General features: G+C 46.0%; 1 protein-coding gene and 1 long non-coding RNA gene across 19 annotated transcripts in view; both read left to right on the top strand.

Moving 5' to 3' along the window:
- The first annotated feature begins 3947 nt into the window (after nt 1-3947).
- Nucleotides 3948-19267, top strand: part of RBPMS (RNA binding protein, mRNA processing factor) — a 172097-nt gene continuing 156777 nt past the window's right edge. For 4 of the 18 annotated variants that reach the window (XR_010409698.1, XR_010409702.1, XR_010409701.1 and 1 more), the window contains exon 1: nt 4014-5015. Coding sequence is in view for 8 of the 18 variants with exons in the window: in XM_045879779.3 (XP_045735735.1) it covers nt 4950-5015 (66 nt within the window). In the remaining 10 variants the exon portion in view is untranslated. Of the gene's footprint in view, nt 5016-19267 lie in introns of all 18 variants that reach the window. The other 14 variants (XR_010409700.1, XR_010409697.1, XM_064585591.1 and 11 more) reach the window with 10 other exon arrangements.
- The window catches only part of LOC135363698 (uncharacterized), a 37752-nt gene continuing 23735 nt past the window's right edge, over nt 5251-19267 (top strand). The window contains exon 1 of the long non-coding RNA XR_010409704.1: nt 5251-19267. This exon is cut by the window's right edge and continues 16881 nt beyond it. This is a non-coding gene — a long non-coding RNA (uncharacterized LOC135363698).

Here is a 19267-nt window from a genome sequence, read left to right as displayed (position 1 = left end):
TCGGGACCTCACCTCTAGGTATGCAATTACATTTGAGTTATTTATTGCTGTATAAGAGAACACCCTAAAACTTAGTGTTTTAAAACAACAGCATTCACTTTTTTGCTAACAGTTTTGCAGTTTGGGCATGACTCTGAAGACAGCTCATGTCTCTTCCATGTGGCGTGAGTTGGCGCAGCTCAACCAGGGCTGGAGGATCCACTCCCAAGAGAACTCACTCACAAGGCTGGCAATTGGTACCAGCTGTCTGCCAAGAGCTCAGCGGGAGCTGTGAGCCCGGGACCTGGTTCTCTTCCACGTGGGCCTCTCCACGTGGCTGCATGGGTTTCCACAAATGATTAGAAGGAAGTAATTGAATTTCACAACTATTTAGGAGGTAAAAATCAAGAGGATGTGTCACAACAATGTGAGTATACCTCGCACTACTGAACTGCGCACTGTGGAATGGTATATACAGTGCTGTGTTTTTTAAAGCCACAAAACCTAATGAATAAAATCAGGGGAAGATGATGATGGCCTGCAGGTGGGTGGGGGTGGAGAGAGAGAGAGCGATGTCAAGGATGACAAAAACCCAATAAAACATAGCCTCTGGCCTTGAGAACTTTCTGGGTCGAGCAGAGGATGCAAAAGTGTGAAAAGATATTCACAACCCATGTGGTAGATCCTGTAGCTTTCTGCTGGAGTGCTAACAGGTACATGACCCCTGCCCTGCAAAATACCTCAGAATAGATCTTTAATGTCTGCAATTCCCAGAGACAAACACTGAAGACGTAATTATAGGTTTGGATTTCTTTTTTTTTTTTTTTTAAAGATTTTATTTATTTGAGAGAGAGAATGAGATAGAGCATGAGAGTGGGGAGGGTCAGGGGGAGAAGCAGACTCCCTGCTGAGCAGGGAGCCCGACACGGGACTCGATCCCGGGACTCCAGGATCATGACCTGAGCCGAAGGCAGTCGCTTAACCGACTGAGCCACCCAGGTCCCCTAGGTTTGGATTTCTTAAAGCAAACCTCAAAATGAACACTGCCCAAGAAACAGAGATAAGGCATAAAACTACAGGTGCATGCAACATTCCCCTTTCAATCTAGCATGTAAGCTTGTAGGCTAGAAGCAATGTGGTAAAGCAGTGGGCAGGGGAGAAGGCAGATGTTTCGTGGTCATTAGCCCTATATTTTTAGGATACAAAATCCCTTTGTTGTCTTGTAACTCCTGATGTGTCTGGAAATTGTGCTCCTGGGTTTTCACTTTTTTTTTTTTAAGATTTTATTTATTTATTTGAAAGAGAGAGAAAGAGAGAGAGCACATGAGAGGGGGGAGGGTCAGAAGGAGAAGCAGACTCCCCGCCGAGCAGGGAGCCCAATGCGGGACTCGATCCAGGGACTCCAGGATCATGACCTGAGCCGAAGGCAGTCGCTTAACCAACTGAGCCACCCAGGCGCCCCGAGTTCTCACTTTTGAAACTTTCTTGCTTTAAAGTAATAAACAGGTCATAAAGATCACTTATATCCTGAACAATTTCTTTCCTCTCACTAAAGTTTCATCAACAGCCAAAGTCTATTTACAGAATTTCAGGGGGGTTTGTTGGTAATGTATGACCCTACTTTCTTCCAAGTAAGTCTACACCATTCTTCATGGAAAGGACAGGAAACAGGAGTCCCTCTTTTCGTGGCGTATTACCCCCATCCCATATACTTTTCTGAAAACACCTTGAATTTCATGCTCACCGTTGATATATGTTCCAGACCTCCCTGCTGTATCGTTAACTGCCTGATGCATTAGGTGACTAGTTGAGTGGTGTGATTTTATTTATTTTTGAAATCTCATCAGTTGTCTCATTCTGAGCAAGCTCTCTGTCTAGGTAGGGTCTCCCCCTGTAAAATATTGACTACAGACCACTACCAAAATCTGCCTAGTGCCCTTGTGGTGGGTCTCCATGCTGAGACACCTCTCCTAATTCAGTCCCTCGTGAAGGGTCTTGGAAGGATCTGATAATGTCATTCAAGGCTGAAAATCAATATCTGATAAGACTTAATGTGTTCATTCATTCAAAAATAACCACCGAGTGCCTACTATGTGTTAGACACTCTCTAGATGTTGGGAACACAACAATGAACACATCAGACAAAGATCCTCTCATAGCCCTTATTTTCGTTTTTTTATCCCAGAGGTTTTTGACTTTTAACAATGGACAAAGTGCTGGCTTGGCTTAAAGACAAAGGAATCAGGTTCTATGTTTGGAATTAAGCCACATTTCCCTGGATGGGGGTAGCAGCAGCGTCCTGGAATCACACAACATCTTCCACCTACTCATAAGAGGAGTCTGGAACCATCAATGACTAGATCAATTGACATTTTTCTTGGGCCTTTGCCAGGCTCCAGCAAGACAATATCTTTCTGTGGAGCGTATTCCGTACCAGGCCAGGGCCAAGGAGGGCAAAGTGCTGGCGGCTTTGGTGGAGCCGGGGCCCAAGACCACCACTCAGCCATTGCTCAGGAAGACATTGCCCCCTCGTGGTTCCTTATGTAACTGAGGGAGGGACTGGGAGTGGAAAGGGCTGTCCAAGTTTCCAGATCAATTGTGTGGCCCTTGCCTCTTCCGAACTTCAGTTGCAAGTTCAACAGATTCTTGGCTTATTTTCATCCAGGATACACTACCCCCACCCCCCACCCCCGTAGAGAGGCATGACATCATGACAGCAATTCAATCTTTATCAAAATCTTCAGACTCCCCCCCCACCCCTCCCACCCCAAGAAAAACCCAAGAGGTGAATGGAAGCATCGCCACTCTTTTTTTCTTCACAATCCTCTTCACACAAGTATTTTCATTGCTTTCTGCGATTTGAACCAGGATCCCTGATCATGGTGCCGTGGAGTTGTTTTGGGTATCTTGTCTCCACAACACCAGTTTAAAGTCCTTAAAAGCAGGAGCCTTATCTCCATTCCCACCCCCACCCCACTCCCAGCAGCACTTAAACCAGTATAGCGTGAAGAATGTGGGGGGGGGGGGAGGAAGGGGGCAGAGAGAGATAAACAGTGAGGCAAGCAAATAAATAGAAATTGTGATTGGTGCTGTGAAGAAAGGAACAGGGTGCTGTGTGAGAGAATTCCTGGGCGTGGGAAGTGAGGGAGAACCTACTGACATATGCAGTTTTAAATTTATGTGTTTATGATACCGGAATGGAGAAGCTCTGTATGGCCCTGGAAAAATGGAAATTTCCTTAATGATAACGCTAACTTCCATGCTCTGTAACCTTAAACTGGGCAGGAATGGGTGCTGGGTGCTATAGCTCTACCAACCTGTCATCGCCTTTCATTGCAACCCCCTGGGAGGTAACTCTACTCCCATTTCACAGGTGAGGAAACCGAAACCTCGCAATCCTTCCGAGGTTGGCGCGTAAACAGGCGTTGTGCGCGAACCTCCCACAGTACTGAGCCCTCTCTCTAAGCTGCTTTGACCCTGTGAAGATCATCTGTGTTGGCCTCCAGTTCGGATCGCTGTGAGGAATATTCACTTAGCCAACAAAGATTTGAGTGCCTACTGTATACCAGGTAGCGTATTTAAATAGCCGTGGGATTATAAAGAGAAACAGGGCACGGTGGTGTTGTCTGGCGGGCAGGCTCTCCCAGGAGAGGGAGGGAGGCAGCCAGGTAAACAAATAATTCCAGAACGGTCTGCTAAGGGCCGTTGACAGGAGCCTGAGCAGGGGGCCCGTGAAGCCTAGCGGAGAGCGCAGGCCGGCGCGCGGAGGCTGGGAGGCTTGCGAGAACCCGGCGCTGGAGGGGGGTTTGAAGCTGTGCCCTGAAAACGCCGGCCCGGAGCCGGCTGCCCCCGGACGTCGCTCGTTCTCTCGCATCCTGTCATTTCAAGCTGCCAACCAGGAAGGGAGGAAATAGGTCTGGGCCGGTACTGAAAGGGAGGGGCTGGCTTAGGGACAGGGGTGCGAATCCCCGCGGGCAGCAAGCCAACAGCAGTAGCCCATCACGCTTCCCGGGCGCCGCGCTGGCCCGGCCTGGCTCCCCGAAGCCCCTCTCCAAGCCGGCGCGCGCCGCTACGCGAGTTCGCCAACTCCGGCGCAGCCGGGCCGCCGGGGCCCCCAGGGGCCGGGGAAGCGGGAGGACCCAGCCTCCCGCCCGCGCCTCTGCCCTCGCCCTCCGACCTACCGCCGAGTCGGGGGCTGGGGGTCGGCCGCTTCCGCCTGCCGCCCGCGGCCCCTCCCCGGCGCGCGCCATCCGGCCGCGGGGCAGCCGCCCCCGGCGCAGCCCCTCCTCCCGCGGGGGGCTTCTCCGTCCCGCGTCCCGTCCCTCCGGGCTAAAGCCGGCAGCCCACGTCTAGGGAGGGCGGAGGGGGGAGGAGGAGGAGGAGGAGAGGGAGGAGAGAGGGGAGGGAGGAAAGCGAGAGAAAGGCAGCTGCTTGGATCCCGTACTTCCCAGAGCCTGCCTGGAGCGCGCACTCTCCGGGTCCCAGCGTCCCAGCCGCGGCCCGCGCCCCGCACCACCTCCTCCTTCGGTCTGGGCACCCCTCGCCCCCTCCCTCCGGCCCCCGCTAGGCTCCGGCAGCGGCCGCCCCCAGCCCCTGCTTGGCCACATCGTCAACTCTCTGGGCTCCCTCCTGGGACGCGCGCCCTCGCCCCATCCTTTCTTCCTTCCTTCCTTCCCTCGCGCCCGCCCTCCCTCACCAGGTCTCCCTCCCGGGTCCCGATTGTCTCCGTCCCCTTCCCAGTCGGCCCGCGCCTCGCCCTGCCCCGTCTCTCCCTCGCACTTCCTGGGTCGCCCGCCGCCGCAGTCTCGCCTAGCCGTGGGAGCCCGAGCCGCCGCTGCCCCGGCTCCAGCCCCCGCAGCCCGCGGCGCCCGCCCGAGGGAGCCCCGGCGCCCGGGGAAGGGAAAAGTGGGCGAGCGCGCCCTCGCCCAGCCCCGCGCCCCAGCCCTGCCCGGCGAGGAAGGACCGGGAAGATGAACAACGGCGGCAAAGCCGAGAAGGAGAACACCCCGAACGAGGCCAACCTTCAGGAGGAAGAGGTACGGAGGGGCTCGCTGCGGCGGGGGTACGACCTGGGGCGCCGGCCGCGGGCTTTCAACCGCGTGCGGGCGGCCGGCCCCGGGGCGCCGCAGTCGAGGGTTTGGGAATTGCCCTCGCCCCGAGGCACAGCCCCAAACTGTGGCCCCGGGAGGGGGGGTTCTCTTCGGAGAGCGTGTTTTTGTGGGTTCTTAAGACTGCGTAACTTTGAGGACTTTTCGGAGACTTTTGTAAGTATAATGCTCAGCTTTGTTTGCGTGGGATTTTAAAAGCGGAATCGAGAGCTGACTCCTGGGTGACCTCAGTTTATTGGGACCCGGAGGGTCAGGACTTAATTCTGCGACCGGGACTGGGAAGTTGAGGGGTGTGTTTGTGCGGTGTAAGGAAAGAACTCCGGGAAAGTTCTCGTTAAAAGACACCTTCTGTTCCCTGCCCCCTCCCTTTCAATGTTAAAAGTTCTTGGTGAAATATCTTTCCAGCTGAGGCATTTTGGATTAATAGATAACTCATCAGCTGCATTCTTCTCTGATGAGTCAAAGACCCCGAATGTGGGTGATTAGGTTTTGTAAATTTAGGGGCGATGTGGGGGGCGGGGCGAATAAGAGTTTAAAACTTTACAATTCACCAAGCGATCATCTAGGCTCCTTTAATGGGACTTTGACTTCTGAGCGTAAATTTTATGTGGTGCGTCCGTAACAACGTTAAAAATGTTGCGGCGGCGGTGCGTTCCGTTGGTAGAAACAAAATTTAACTGTGGGAGGGAACTCCCTGAACAGACGTTTCAGAATTTTGTAGTTAGGATATTTGTGGTATCCTTTTAAATGGCTTTGTTCCTGCAGGTACGTAATCTGGAGTCCAAGAAACAATACTTTTTTCGCCTACTTTTTAGGATCCCTCATAGCTGAGTTCTTAAACATTCTAAAAAGAACTTGAGTGTGGAGATGCAGGAAAGTATGCATCTAGAATAAGACCTGTAAGGCATTCTTAGAGGTCTTGTATTCCAATATATAAAGTTAACAGAATGGTAAACTGATTGTTAAGCGGTTAGGATGTTGAGATTATTATGGAGATAACGTGTTGCGTGCAGACTAAGATCCTGATAGTGAAACCAAACGTTGGGGAGGATTTAAATAGTACTTTTAAGTCCTCAGCACATTGTCCACTTGTGGAAAGGGAACTATTTAAATGAAGATAGAGGGACTTAAGACCATGCAAATCAATGCAAAACACAAGATTTTACTCTTAAGCCCATTTGTATGGGGCAACCCACCTGAATTGCAGTAAGCTGAAAATTGCCTTCACACCTGAGGGTAATTGTGCTTTTTATTTTAAACTATTATTTTGAAAAGTGTTATTTACATGCTAGTTCTTTAGGACTACTGACATTCCCCTCTTTTCAGAGAGTCCGAGACCTGAATTGCAAGTTGCACTTTTTTTTTCTTGAATCTTACTGACTGCTCTATTTATTTTCCCTACCCTTGAAATAAAATTTTAAAAATGAGGAGTGTGCTTCTCTAAGGAGTTGCTATATTTAACTAATTCACCTAACACACCAATTGCTTCAGAAACCTTTCTATTTCACTTAGATGGGCAGTCTGTTTATTTTTAAGGGTAAGACGGTATGGTGTGAAACCATCTTTCTCTGCTCACCCAATTGAGAATTCTTGTAAATGGAAAAGTTAATCAGGCAGACCCAAAGGCTTTTTTTTTTTTTCTTTTAGTAGGTAGCAGAAGAGGTTTAAGTGTTCCAAAACCATAACCTACTTAACTTGAGAAAATTAAGTAGAGAAAAAAAATCGCATTTTTCACGTAACCCATCTCAGCCTCACTGCCACCAGGACTGAGGTGTTGTCGGCCCCGTTCCTGGGGCGCCTTAATGTGTGAAGTTGTGTATGAGTAGAACCGCAGGTGAGCTTAGTACAGAGTTACTGCCTCTTACCTGTTCTTTTGCCCTGACCATGTGCCTTTTTCAGGAGGCAACAGCATGTGGCTCTACGACGGGTCAGCAGTTTTGGCGAGACAGTTATTTTAAAACTAAGTGGACGGTTAGGAAGAGTTTAGAACCCAAGTTGTACCAGAGGTGGAGTATAAAGACAGATACCCCATGAAGAGAGAGAATGTTAAACATTCAGGAGAAGAAAGGAAATAGGCCTTGAGTGATGCAGGTAATTTTGCGCTAATTCTCTGTTTTGAGTTTGTTTTGTTTTTGATAAACTCTAACCTCTTTTTTTTTTTCCTAACCCTGAAAGCCACAAGTAAAATAAATAGGGTATTTGGTGAGTCCCATTAATGTGCTCAGCGTTATACAAAAACCACCACCCTGGACCCTTTCCCTGCCCACCCAGCGAACAGCAATTTGTTCTCAAACACATTTAAAAGCCTTGGCTGAGGATTCCAGTATACAGAACACACACATATAAAATGTATATACCCATAATGACAAGAGAGGGGGAAAATGTGTTTTGTTGTCATTTCTGGTGGCCATTGAGCTGACTTGGAAAAGCAAGTCCAATCATCATTAAGAGAAAACAGTTTATTTCCTAGAACATCAGAGCAATTTAGGCTTTCTCTACCACTTCATAGAATCCAAGGGTTTTTTTTTTCTCTATTTTTTCAAATGAGTTCCTTTTATCTTCCAGTGCATTTTAGCCCTGTATGAGAGCTTTTAAAGCATACTCTGAAATAATTGATACCGAAACACTTGTTTGGTTCCAACTGTATAGAACGAACGGCCCAGGATTGAGGAGAATTTCTGTAGCTTTTTGGGGTCTGAGAACTTGGACAGGACATAGACTTCTGCGTTGGATACTATTGAAAGCTTTGAGGAAAAATCCTTTTTAAGATTTTGCTAGCTAGCTGTAAAAGATAATACATCTGGCCTTCTGGCTTACTGTGTGCTTGTTTCTCTACAACATGTCCCTTTAAAGAAGCCAGTTGTCAAAATCTTAACTGGAATCTGAGATTTATAGGGCTTATGTATAGGGCATTAGATAATTTCTTACATCATTTTACAGTTGATGAAATCCTAGAATTTTGCATCTAGCTTTGGACCAGGCAATATTCTCTTTAAACACCTTTGGCGATTTGAACTGGACTAGACTTTATTAAAAATCAGTAAACATATGTAGAGCAGACTCCGTTTGTCTTGTTGAGCTTTATGTATCAAGACTTTATCTGGTCGTAGATAGAAATTTATTTTTGGTCCCTTAATTTTCAAAACAATTTTTTTTTGAAATCCGATAAATATGCAATTTGGTTTTGCTTTTGCTTTTGCTTTTAGCCAGGTCATTGAGCATTTTTCAGGCTGATCACAAATCCTTTCTTAAAGGTGTTTTATTATGTTGAAGCACCAGTGGTAAACAGCAAGCTTTCCTTAAATTGATTTGAACTTCCTTGTACTTAAAACTAGAAAAGCAAAAAAGTTGACATTGTTGCGATATTGACTGAAAAGATACTTGGCAGATGTTGGGCAGGAATCATGTACAGTTGGTTCTTTACAAGCTAATACAAATCTTCACCTCACTTTCCTTTTAAAGTGCTTAGTGGGGTGCCTGGCTAGCTCAGTGGGAAGAGCATGTGACTCTTGATCTCAGGGCCATGAGTTTGAGCCCCTCGTTGGGTGTAGAGATTAAAAACCAAAAAGCCTTAAAAAAAAAAAAAAGTGCTTAGTAATCTTGCCCAAATATTGGGGTCATGAAGAAAATTGTTTCCTCCAGTTGGCCCACAGAAAGGCTACCATGTCAGTTGAGGATGGCAGTGTCTCAAGCTTTCAAGTGGGCATTAAGATAATCTACATTATGACTTGGGCAAAGACTCAGAATACTCTTTTTTTTTTTTTTTTTTTAAGATTTTTATTTATTTATTTGTCAGAGAGAGAGAGCGAGCACAAGCAGGGGGAGCAGCAGAGGGAGATGGAGAAGCAGACTCCCCGCCGAGCAGGGAGCCCTATGCGGGACTCGATCCCAGGACCCTGGGATCATGACCTGAGCCGAAGGCAGACGCTTAACGACTGAGCCACCCAGGCGTCCCAAGACTCAGAATACTCTTAAACAGTTCAACCACGTCTGGAGTCTGTTATTCCAAATCAAATCTAATATAACAAACCTATTTCAGCCTTTGAAGAGGCTTTGGTGATAGTTCCAAAAGGAAAGCACAATGACCTCCTAGTAAAATGCTGCTAAAGAAGCCTGCAAATATGGCATGTGCTTTTGAGCTGTTTTTCCAGTAGTTTTAAAATTTCCCTCATAAACCCTTGTGTTCTTGTGCAGTCTTTGTTTCTCCATGGCATTTTTGTTGTTGGGTGGATCGTTTGATAGGGTAGAGGTTCTTTTCAGAGTTGCTTTCATACGGTTTTTGTGGGTTCGTATGAATTTGTGCTTCACGGACAGAATGAATTCATTGTTGGTGATGAGGCAAGACAGTGGGCGCTGATGTGTACTGCAAGGTGACGCAAATTCATGCAGCTTTCTGGAGGACTTTGCTATTATATGGCAAGATATGTTCGTGAATTAGTTACTTCTGATAGTGAACAGTCATAAAGACTCTTCAATGTCTTACCCAGGGACATTGCTAAAGTAAATCATGGTATAATTTCTGTAAGAGAATAATAAGTAGCCATGAAAGGCCATGTTTTTAAAGGATGTATATGTATATGCATATATTTACTTTTGTTGTTGTTGGTCCAAAGCAGCAGAAATGCATTCTCTCACTGTTCTGGAGGCCAGAAATTTGGAATCAAGGTGTCCGCGTTGCCACATTCCCTCTGAAGGCTGTATTGGAGAATCTGACTTTTTCTTCCCGGCTTCTGACAACATTTTAATTGAGGGCATAATTGTCAATGTTAGGACATTAAACAAAAACAGATTTAAAAGTTCTTTGTGATGCCAATTCTTAAAAAAAAAAAAAAACCAAACCCCAAATAGGTAAAAAAAATATATGTATATTAATAAAAATTATTAGATTTTTACCTTCTAATGCTTTTCTATGCTTTCTAAATTTTCTAAAATGAACATGTGAACAAAATTGTAAAAAAAAAAAACAAAAAACAAACCCACCCAACTGTCTTTTTCTTTGAGTATTCCGTGGAATTTCTTTGCTGTACTTGTAGATGTCACAAAACCATTGGGTTGGTCCCACTTCCTTTTGCTCCCAAGCCTTGCTGCAGGAACCCAGCCTCTTCAGTTCCTTGCAGCCCTTCTCTGTGTTGCTCTCACTCATTCCTTTTCTCCTGGCTCATCTTAGTGCTCTTTAGCTGCTCACCTTGTTCTACCATGCTTTCTCAGTGCATCTTTCTATCATACTGCTCGGTCCTCTAATGGGTCCTTCAGCACTGATCTGTTCTCTGTACAACAAAGTCCAAACTTGACAGTCAGGATTGCCCTCATGTACCCCTGTGCTCTGTAAACCATTTGCTCCAACCATCTTTTCCCTCTTGATCTAGCTTGAGCTGCTTTCAAGGCAGGAGCCAAGTTTCAGCCTACATTGTGCAGACTCTTGTCACCTGAAGGTTCCATCCCAAAGGGATGGTTGTCCTCAGAATTCCAGTAGAAGTTGCTTTGTTCTCTTTAACTCCTGGATCATTACCTTCTTTCATGTAATTGTTTTTTTTAAAAAGATTGATGCCATCTCATTACAGTATTCCCAATATTCAACTCCTACCCAAAGATAGTACTCCAGTACCAGGTGAGTACTCCCCCACAGACACACACACTTACTCATATATACACATATAATTCTTTATAAATAATTTGTAAATGTGAAATATCCTTATTGGTAGGGTTGGTGATGATGACTTAGTATAGGTAGGCTGTTAAAAAGCAGACACTTAGTTACTATTCAGGTCCTTGCCCACTGGGAAATTAGGGAAGTTGTGGATGGATCAGGTGGGAAATGAACTCGCTCCACCTGCCATCTACAGCCTCTCTGCTTCTCCGGAGGGACATTTGGGTTTTCACCAATAGAATTTGGTGGTGGGTGCCGTGGAACTCTGACCTTTTGGACGCGGGCTCCTGGGAGCTTTGGTGAGGTGGAAGAGCCCGGAGCTCCCTGTGTTCCCAAACAAGCCTGCTCTGTGTGACAGCCACTTTGGAATGTTTGTGTTCAGTTTCATTTGGCACCTTAGTGTCTGCCTGGGGGAAGGGGGAAAGGGAATGCAAATGTTCCTCTTGAACAGTGCTTGCTTTGGTCAAAGAAAAAACTTAGGAAGGAATGAGGGGAATGAACCTTAATCATAGCTGGAGCAGAAGTGGCCGCCTGGCTCAGTGGGCTTGAGGCCAGCAGGGACCAGGGATTTAAATTGACGCTGTTGATGCAAGGACGTCATCTGGTGATGGGGATGAGTCTACTTGATGTGTGGGGAAGACTTGGGTTGGCACGCCTCGCACTCACATCCCTATCTTGAAAAGAGTACTGGGAGACTATTCGAAACCACTTCAGTGCATCATTGCGGGGGGCGGGGGGGGGCATGACTGCAAACTCAAGGAAGGTTGCACGTTTGAGCTTATCACAGTAAAGTTGTTGCCTGGTTTGTCGTTTTTGCTCAATAGAAAAAAGACTGGAATGTTTGATCCTATGCAATTCTCAGAAATCTTTTTAATCCATTCACTCAAATAATAAATGCTAACTTCTGAGTATTTACTTCTGAATATTTACCAGGTACTGGGCACTTTATACGCAAACTCCATTATTTTATCCTCCCCGAGAGCTGAGGGAGGTATTATATTAGGATGGTGATGAATCTTTTGTGATGGGAAGATGACTTGGAGTGCAGGTTGGTGTGGGGGGGGGGGGGGCGCTGCGCGAGCTGGTTTCTGCTGGTCACTTGCTCCGGGTTGGGGTGGTGACGGCCCCATGTAAACAGGTGTAATGAAGCATGGGGCCCAAGTGGAGTTAGAGTTGGGAACACAGTACTGCAAGGACGAGAGGGTGAAGGCCTTGTGTCAAAGAGCTGACATTGCAGTCAAATGCTCTACCACTGAGCTGTACCCCCAAAGAGCTGATATTGGAGCTAAGATTCTCAATTCACTTCTTGCCAGATGAGGGAAGGGTTGAGACCGTGGGTGGAAGATGGGCCTGTGTGGAGATGCAGGCTTAAGAGCGGGGGAGAGCAAGCAAGGCATGGCAGGAGAGGAAGGGGAGTTGAGGATGAGGCTGGGGAGCGGCATTGGTTGGGGGAGAAGGTAGAGGAGCTTGCCTCTCATGCCAGGGAAGCCGACTCCACTCTTTGGTTGGCATCGCGCTGCTGTGCAGCAGGGACCCGGCCCTATGGGACCTGCCAGTGGGAAAGGGGAGGCAGCAGGGTTGGGAAGAGTTGAGAGAGAAGAGTAACGCTGGTACTGCAGGAATCCTAGTCTCCAAGGAAAGTGGCAGCAGCGACTCAGCCACAGGTATTCAGGGGCCTCAGTAACTGTCAGCGCCGAGGGGAGACGAGGAGTTTCATTCTGGAAGCCTCTCAGAGTTTCTCCTCTGGACGGCCAGCTACATGGTGGTCCTCTTTGTACAAGAAATAGCAAATTGAGCGGTTGAAAAGGGGGGAGAAGGCCATGAGGAGGTGAAGCCAGCGGGGTTGGAGATGCAGAGGAGACGTCTGATCTTGAAAGCAATTTTCAGAAGAGTTTAAGTCTATATAGCCGGTAATTGAAAAGGTGGGTAATGTGAAGGAGTGCCTGGAAAACTGAAGAGAGGCGTGGGACTCTGGTTCCTGGGGAACCTTGTGAGGGTGGGCCACAAAAGACCCCCCCCCCCCAAATCTACCTAACACTTGAATGTATGTAAAGACAAAACCGAGAACTTCGAGGGAAGGGGAAGACCTGGAAATGCTCAGGAAAAACTGAAGCAAATTTTTTAAAGCACTTTTTAATTTAGGAATATGAGAATGTGTTCTGTATCTGCCTAGTTTATAAGATAATAGTATTCAGTGTGCTTATCTGTTTGAAAGCCTGAGTGTGGGAGGGAAGCTTAGAAAAATCTAGGTATATATAGTATTTCCCATACACTTTTTTTTTTTTGCTTTCATCAACGGTCTCTGGAAATTTTTTCCTCTACGATTTGCAGTTAATTCCGAGGCTTTTGGTCCTCCGACTTTTCTTTTTCCAACGCTGTACCCTAGCCTAGAAGGGAAAAATCAAGCTACCCTAAGATTTTTGTAGATGGGTTTGGAAGGTAAAGGGGGAAGACCCAGAGAAAACATTCCCTCACGTTTTTTGGTTCTTTCCTGACTTTATTAGGTGGGGAGTAAAATGAGCCTTTTGCCAGACCCCAAGCTCCTCTTACTCGGTGGGTCCTCTTTTCCATTGGCTCATCTGTGCTTTCCTAAAAGTTTGCTGCTCACAGCTCCGTGTCACCCCTTGAAGAAAGAAAGGTGGTCTGGGAATTTTAAGAAAAACAACCACCTGCATTTGTATTCCTCATAGGTTTTTCCCCCTGCTGCACCCATTATGATGCAGGTTATGTAGAATCCAAGAGGGAAAAAGGAAATGGCAGTAATAAATGCCAATCGCACCGGGAAGATAGTTCCAAATTCCAGGCTGTAATACAGTATTGTCACACAAATTTAAAATGCGGAAGGAATGCTGACACAGCCTACCTCAATCCTGGGGGCCCCCAGGATTTTGCAAAGGGTCTTGAGAATTGAGGTGCATCTCACCAACACGATGCAAGTGAGTTAGAGACCTGTTCCTACTTTCAACTCCTCTTTAGTTCTCATGAGTCGGTTTTTAAATGATGTTCTCTGCTCTTCCTGACTTATTTAATGTCACCAGGTAGATAGGCTGGTCGGTGGCCAACATTATCCTAAGAGAAATCCCAGAGATTAAAAACAAAAACTAAAAACTGCTTTTCCTTGAATCCCCAGGATTCTGTTTTGTGAGAATTTCTCTCCTGCCCACCTATAGGATGGGCAATTGGGGCCTCCTGAGAGAAGGCACAGCCCAGAAAGTGCTACCTTATTACAGAAGTACCAGAATTTCCTTTGTGCTCTGAGGGAAGTGCCACAAAAGTGTAATTACTTTCCCCAGCATGTGTGATTTACAGGATTTAAAAAGTGTGAGTTTCCGAAAAGGCATCTGTTTTTAAATACAGTATTCCTCTAAGCCAACAGGATGTGTTTGTGGGCTGGGTGAGGGTCTCTCTCTGACACATGCAGACTTTCTTTCTCTCTCTCACATACACACACTTCTGTCCTGTGCCTGCCCAGGGACGCTGGGTGACTGGAGACTAAAAACGTTGGGAATTGCTTCTCCTCAGGGCTTTATCAGCAGAAGGAAACCTGCAAAGTGCTGGAGTCCAGTGTCCTGATTCCGTCTCCCCCCACCCCCTCCACTCTAAGCCCCAGTTCCTCCTTTTCCAGAATCTCCTAGCTCTTTCCCGTACTGAGCAAAGGGACTGTTAGAGCTAACAAACGCTGAGACCATCTTGGTTGCAAAAATCTCCTTTTCCATCTTCTGTGTAAGAAAATTGGAGAGTTGAAGATCAGGTGCATATCCAAATGTAATCAAACTTGTAAACGTGTTTATGGATTTTTTTTTCTTTTTGCACACTCCTTAAAAGCATTTACTGAGCAACGTCTACTCTGTTTTTAAATGTTGCACTTTAACAACCAAATGAGGTGTTTCATCCCATGGTTTTGGTATAAGAAAACTGAGGCTCTGAGAGATTAAGCAATTTGTCTGAAGTTTTAGTGCTGGTGGGTAAGAGCTTAAAATTTTTCCAGTGGTGCACGAGGTTCATGTGATCAAGGCCCTGCTGGTTTCTGACCTCATCTACCAGGAATCACAACCTCATTCATTATGCTTCAGCTGCTTGGGCCTTATTTAGATAGCTTCTACTTGCCAAACTTGTTCCTGCCTCAGGGCCTTTGTGCGTGCTGTTGGGTCTGCCTGAAAAATCCTACCTGCAGATAGGCAGCCTCATCCTTATTCATTCATATCTCTGTTCAGATGTTACCCAGAGAGATCTTTGATCTCCAGGTTTAAAGTACCCCACATTCCCAAGCACTATTCTGTCCCTCTTTTATTTTCCATATCCCTCATGTATTTCCTTACTGACATTACTTAATGTACTTGTCTTATACTCCTGGAATGTTACTCCCTGGCAGCAGGGACCTCTGTCTTGTTTAAGGCTGTAACCCTCAGTGCCTAGAACAATGCCTGGAACTGCCAAATAAATTTGTTAAGTGACTGGAATATGAACCAACCTGTCAGACTTGGGGCCTGTGCAATATACATATTGTCCGAAACCTTTTCCAGCAGTTTTGAATTAAATTTTGATTACTGCTGCCTTGAAGATGAGCATTTCTGGATGCCCATCCCCACTTAATTACATCAGAAAGTCACATCATCGCATCGCTTGTAAGCCAGAAATTTTATTTATTTTTTGGCTTTTTACGTTTTTAATTCCAGCTAGTTAACATGCAGTGTTATGTTAGTTTCTAGGCCAGAAATTTTAGATGGCGAGTGATTAGGTCTTTTGTCTGGGGGTGTGCACATAATGGAATCCTTGCCTTTGTCCAGCTAGAACGGAAACCTAGCACAAAATTCCACAGAACCGGGAGTGTGATGTGGGCCCGGCAAGGCGTGATAAGTAAAAGTAGGGCAAGATGAATTGGATCCCTGTTTTGCAGATGTGTCTGTCTGTAGGGTTGCAAAGGGTTAATGTTAATAATCCAGGTGGAATTGATTTGGAGATAGACTTAGCACTCTCCTTTGATTTAGTCTAGCCCCAAGCTCAGTATGCTTTCCTCCCCTTGCCTACAAAAGGCATAGCTCAGGATAAGGCAGGCTTTAGCTGGACGAATCCAGCCTTTAAGCACCTGTATGGGCAGCCATGAGGGAAGGCCTAATCTGGGCTCTGTGAACCTTTATGGAGGAGGCAATTTGCAGCTACAATTTCTACCCACTTGTCAGCCTCACAAACTCACACTGTTTTTATTCCTTGTAAAGCAGAGCAGATGACATTTCAGGAAGAAAAAAATGTAAGTCGTCATTACTTTGGTCACCAGACTGCCTGTTAATTGAGCATACTAATGCACTCATGACCATGCAGGCCATTGGATTTATCCCCATTTATGGCATTTGCGTCCTAGTACTTGACCTTGAGCAAACTTCTTAAACTTAACCGTCATCCATTGTCCATTAGTCTTAGAGACAGTGGTTTATAGACAATGGTATATAAGTCCTCTGATAGTCGGTTCTTGACCAGATCATTGATACTCTTTATTTTTTGTCTTTTTTTTTTGCTGAGGGACCTAGGACAAGCCCTTTAAGCTGCTTGCTTTGACATTTAAGCTCATTTCCTTAACTAAATCATGGGGATTGGACAGACAATGCCTGCTGTGCTTGAAAAGAATCCTAACTCCACTCCCGTGTCTCTGCCTCCCTCCCCTTCCGTTTCTGAATCCCGGTAGAGGATGCTGCTGGGGTGGCCCACCAGCCAAGTTCCATCTTGGGTGGAGGCTGTTGGGGGAGGGGCATGGTTTTAAGCCTGAAATTTTGTTTTGCTTTGTTGTTGTTTTTTTACTAAGAAAATCAATGCTTCTCCTTGAGAAATGGGTGGGAGTTTCTGGGTGTGAGCTAACGGCAGGAAATGACCCTCTCTAAACAAAAGGACTCTTTAAGGCCCATCCTGAGTCTTTGTGTTTTGAGAAGGGGTTATGCAGAAGACCTGAGCTACGAAATGAATCTCTGTTTAGCCATCCTAATGGGGGAGGGGAGAAAGGAGAAAATGCCTTCCCTGCTTGCCCTCCTGAGTGTCCCAGGTGGTACCCACTATGAGTGCCAGAGTAGTTTAAGAGTAGGGCCTGGGGTGGGCTTTGGGCTAGTGTGGCTTCTTACCCCTCCTTCCACCCCTCCCGCAGGAGGCAAGAAGGAACCAAGTTAGGCAGAATTACAGGCTGTGTGACGTTGTCTTTAATCTGGACTTCTTGGAAAAACCCATCACCAGCAAAATGCAGAGAGAGAATGAGGAAGGGGGGAGAAGCTATTTTGTATGATCCATGTCTCTGTAAGTAAACGTGGATTTATTTATTTTTAAAAGATTTTATTTGACAGAGACAGAGTGAGAGAGAGAACACAAGCAGGGGGAGTGGGAGAGGGAGAAGCAGGCTTCCTGCCGAGCAGGGAGCCCAGTGCGGGGCTCGATCCCAGGACCCTGGGATCATGACCTGAGCTGAAGGCAGACGCCCAACGACTGAGCCACCCAGGCGCCCCAAACATGGATTTATAAATGAAGCAAAGATTTGAATTACTGTGTTAACTGCTTTTCATTCTTCTAAATCTAAACGATGATCCAATAATAGCTGGTGACCTCTGCCTCTTGACTAACAAGGGATTTGTAATCATTGCTGTGTTGATAGCCGGCCCATACGAAGAAATGAAATGTCGGGCCTTGCCCCTGCTTTGGAATGCTCCCGCACTTTAAAGTGACTGCTCATTATTACCACTACTTCTATAGCGGGATCCTGAATTTATATTGTAGCAGAGTAGTTCTGTCTTATCAAAATTATTTTGCCTTTACAAATTCTTGCTGACTTGCTGCAATAAACTACTTCTCTTCCGGGCACACCATTTTTTTTTTCCCCCCAGGAATATAAATCTTCCCACTAATAATTAGAAACAAACATTTTGTTGAAAATGGTTTTGTGGTCTACTTAGTTTTCAGAACACTTGAAAACGACAAACATCTTTTCAAAGCACATTGTTGCGTCACTATTTTTAGGCTTTATATTGTCATTGTATTTTTAGAAAGGCCTGGTGATGTCTTCGGTGGGCACTGGTGTGCTAAGGGGAGAGAGCTGGTTTACTTCACAGCACCAGTCTTAATAATTGCAGAGACAGGACTGAAGCTGCCGCTCAGAACCCTGTGTGAAAAGGCTTTGTTCATGTACTAAATGTGTTGGAAGACTATCTTTATGAATTGAGGGGTGCAGTATTGTTTAAAAGAGACCCAATCATTGTAAATTCCAGGGCTTGCATGGAAAAAGGATTCTCACTGAGAATTCCAGTGTCTGATGTCTTGATAGGGTTTCTCATTTTCTTTTTTTTTTTTTTTTAAATATTTATTTATTTTTAATGAGAGAGAGAGAGAGCACATGAGAGGGGGGAGGGTCAGAGGGAGAAGCAGACTCCCTGCCGAGCAGGAAGCCCGATGCGGGACTCGATCCCAGGACTCCAGGATCATGACCTGAGCCGAAGGCAGTCGCTTAACCAACTGAGCCACCCAGGCGCCCCAGGGTTTCTCATTTTCTTAAGACATAAACTTAGGGGAAACGTTACTGTTGTAGTGTTGTTAATTTACACATGTGGAGATACGTACTGACTTAGATTCTTCTGGAGGCTTATATACAGTGTACACTTGGCATATGTTTTGCATTTTTAAAGTATCCCACTATTTTCCAGTCATTATCTATGGTAACATCACTTGTATTTTTACAAAGAAAAGATAAAAATACCAGTGATAATCTACCCACGACATTTAAGCTGCTTATTACTAAGCAGTGCCTGGTGCTGGAATGCTTTGCCTGGAGACCGGTTTCTGCTGCAAGCAACGGTGAGGAAGACTAAACATTTCCAAACCAGTATACTTCGCCTAGGTTAGTTTGTAGTTTCGATGGATTCAGGGATGGAGTGGATCTGATTTTACGGGATGGAGGAGCAGCTTTTTCTGTAACTCTTCACCTCCATGCAACTACTGGTAAACCTTGAAGCCAAGTGAAAATGTCCTGATTGGGAATGTTTGTCCATTCTTTCCATGTTCTTGGATGATCAAAGGGAAATGTCTTGCCCTCTGCAAGACCAGCATCTGTTGCCATTTGGTCATAGTGCACCCAGCCTGCGGACTCTGTATCTTAAAAAACAAAAACAAAAGTCAGTTGTGGGGGCGGCGGGGGGGCGGGAACAAAGCCTCAAAAATGCTTATGGGGCTTTGGAATATTGTGAGTTTCTGCTTTTGGCAAATACACGTTGGAGAAGTTTTAGCTATTAACTGTCCTTTCCTCTCCATTCCTTAAGCCCCACAGGCCTTTAATCAACATGAAAATTGCTCTTGTTTCTGTTGTAAGTCATGGGTCATGATTATGCAGAGAAATCCTGTTGGTGCGAGCTTATCCTGAAGTCAACAAAAAAAGTGTTACTTTTCCTTACTCCGTAATAAAGGCTGCCCAAGGAAAACTTGGGTGCTGCTCAGTACAGAGGAGACCGGCACAGAAATCCATTCGTGTGACCTGGGTCCTCCTCCTCATTCCAGTGCTCTCTGAAATCTC

Source organism: Mirounga angustirostris, unplaced genomic scaffold, assembly GCF_029215605.1.
Source record: "Mirounga angustirostris isolate CCGP_5_RB_7025 unplaced genomic scaffold, mMirAng1.0.hap1 SCAF_2, whole genome shotgun sequence".
Lineage (NCBI taxonomy): Eukaryota > Metazoa > Chordata > Mammalia > Carnivora > Phocidae > Mirounga > Mirounga angustirostris.
This window is presented reverse-complemented; position numbering and strand designations above follow the sequence as displayed.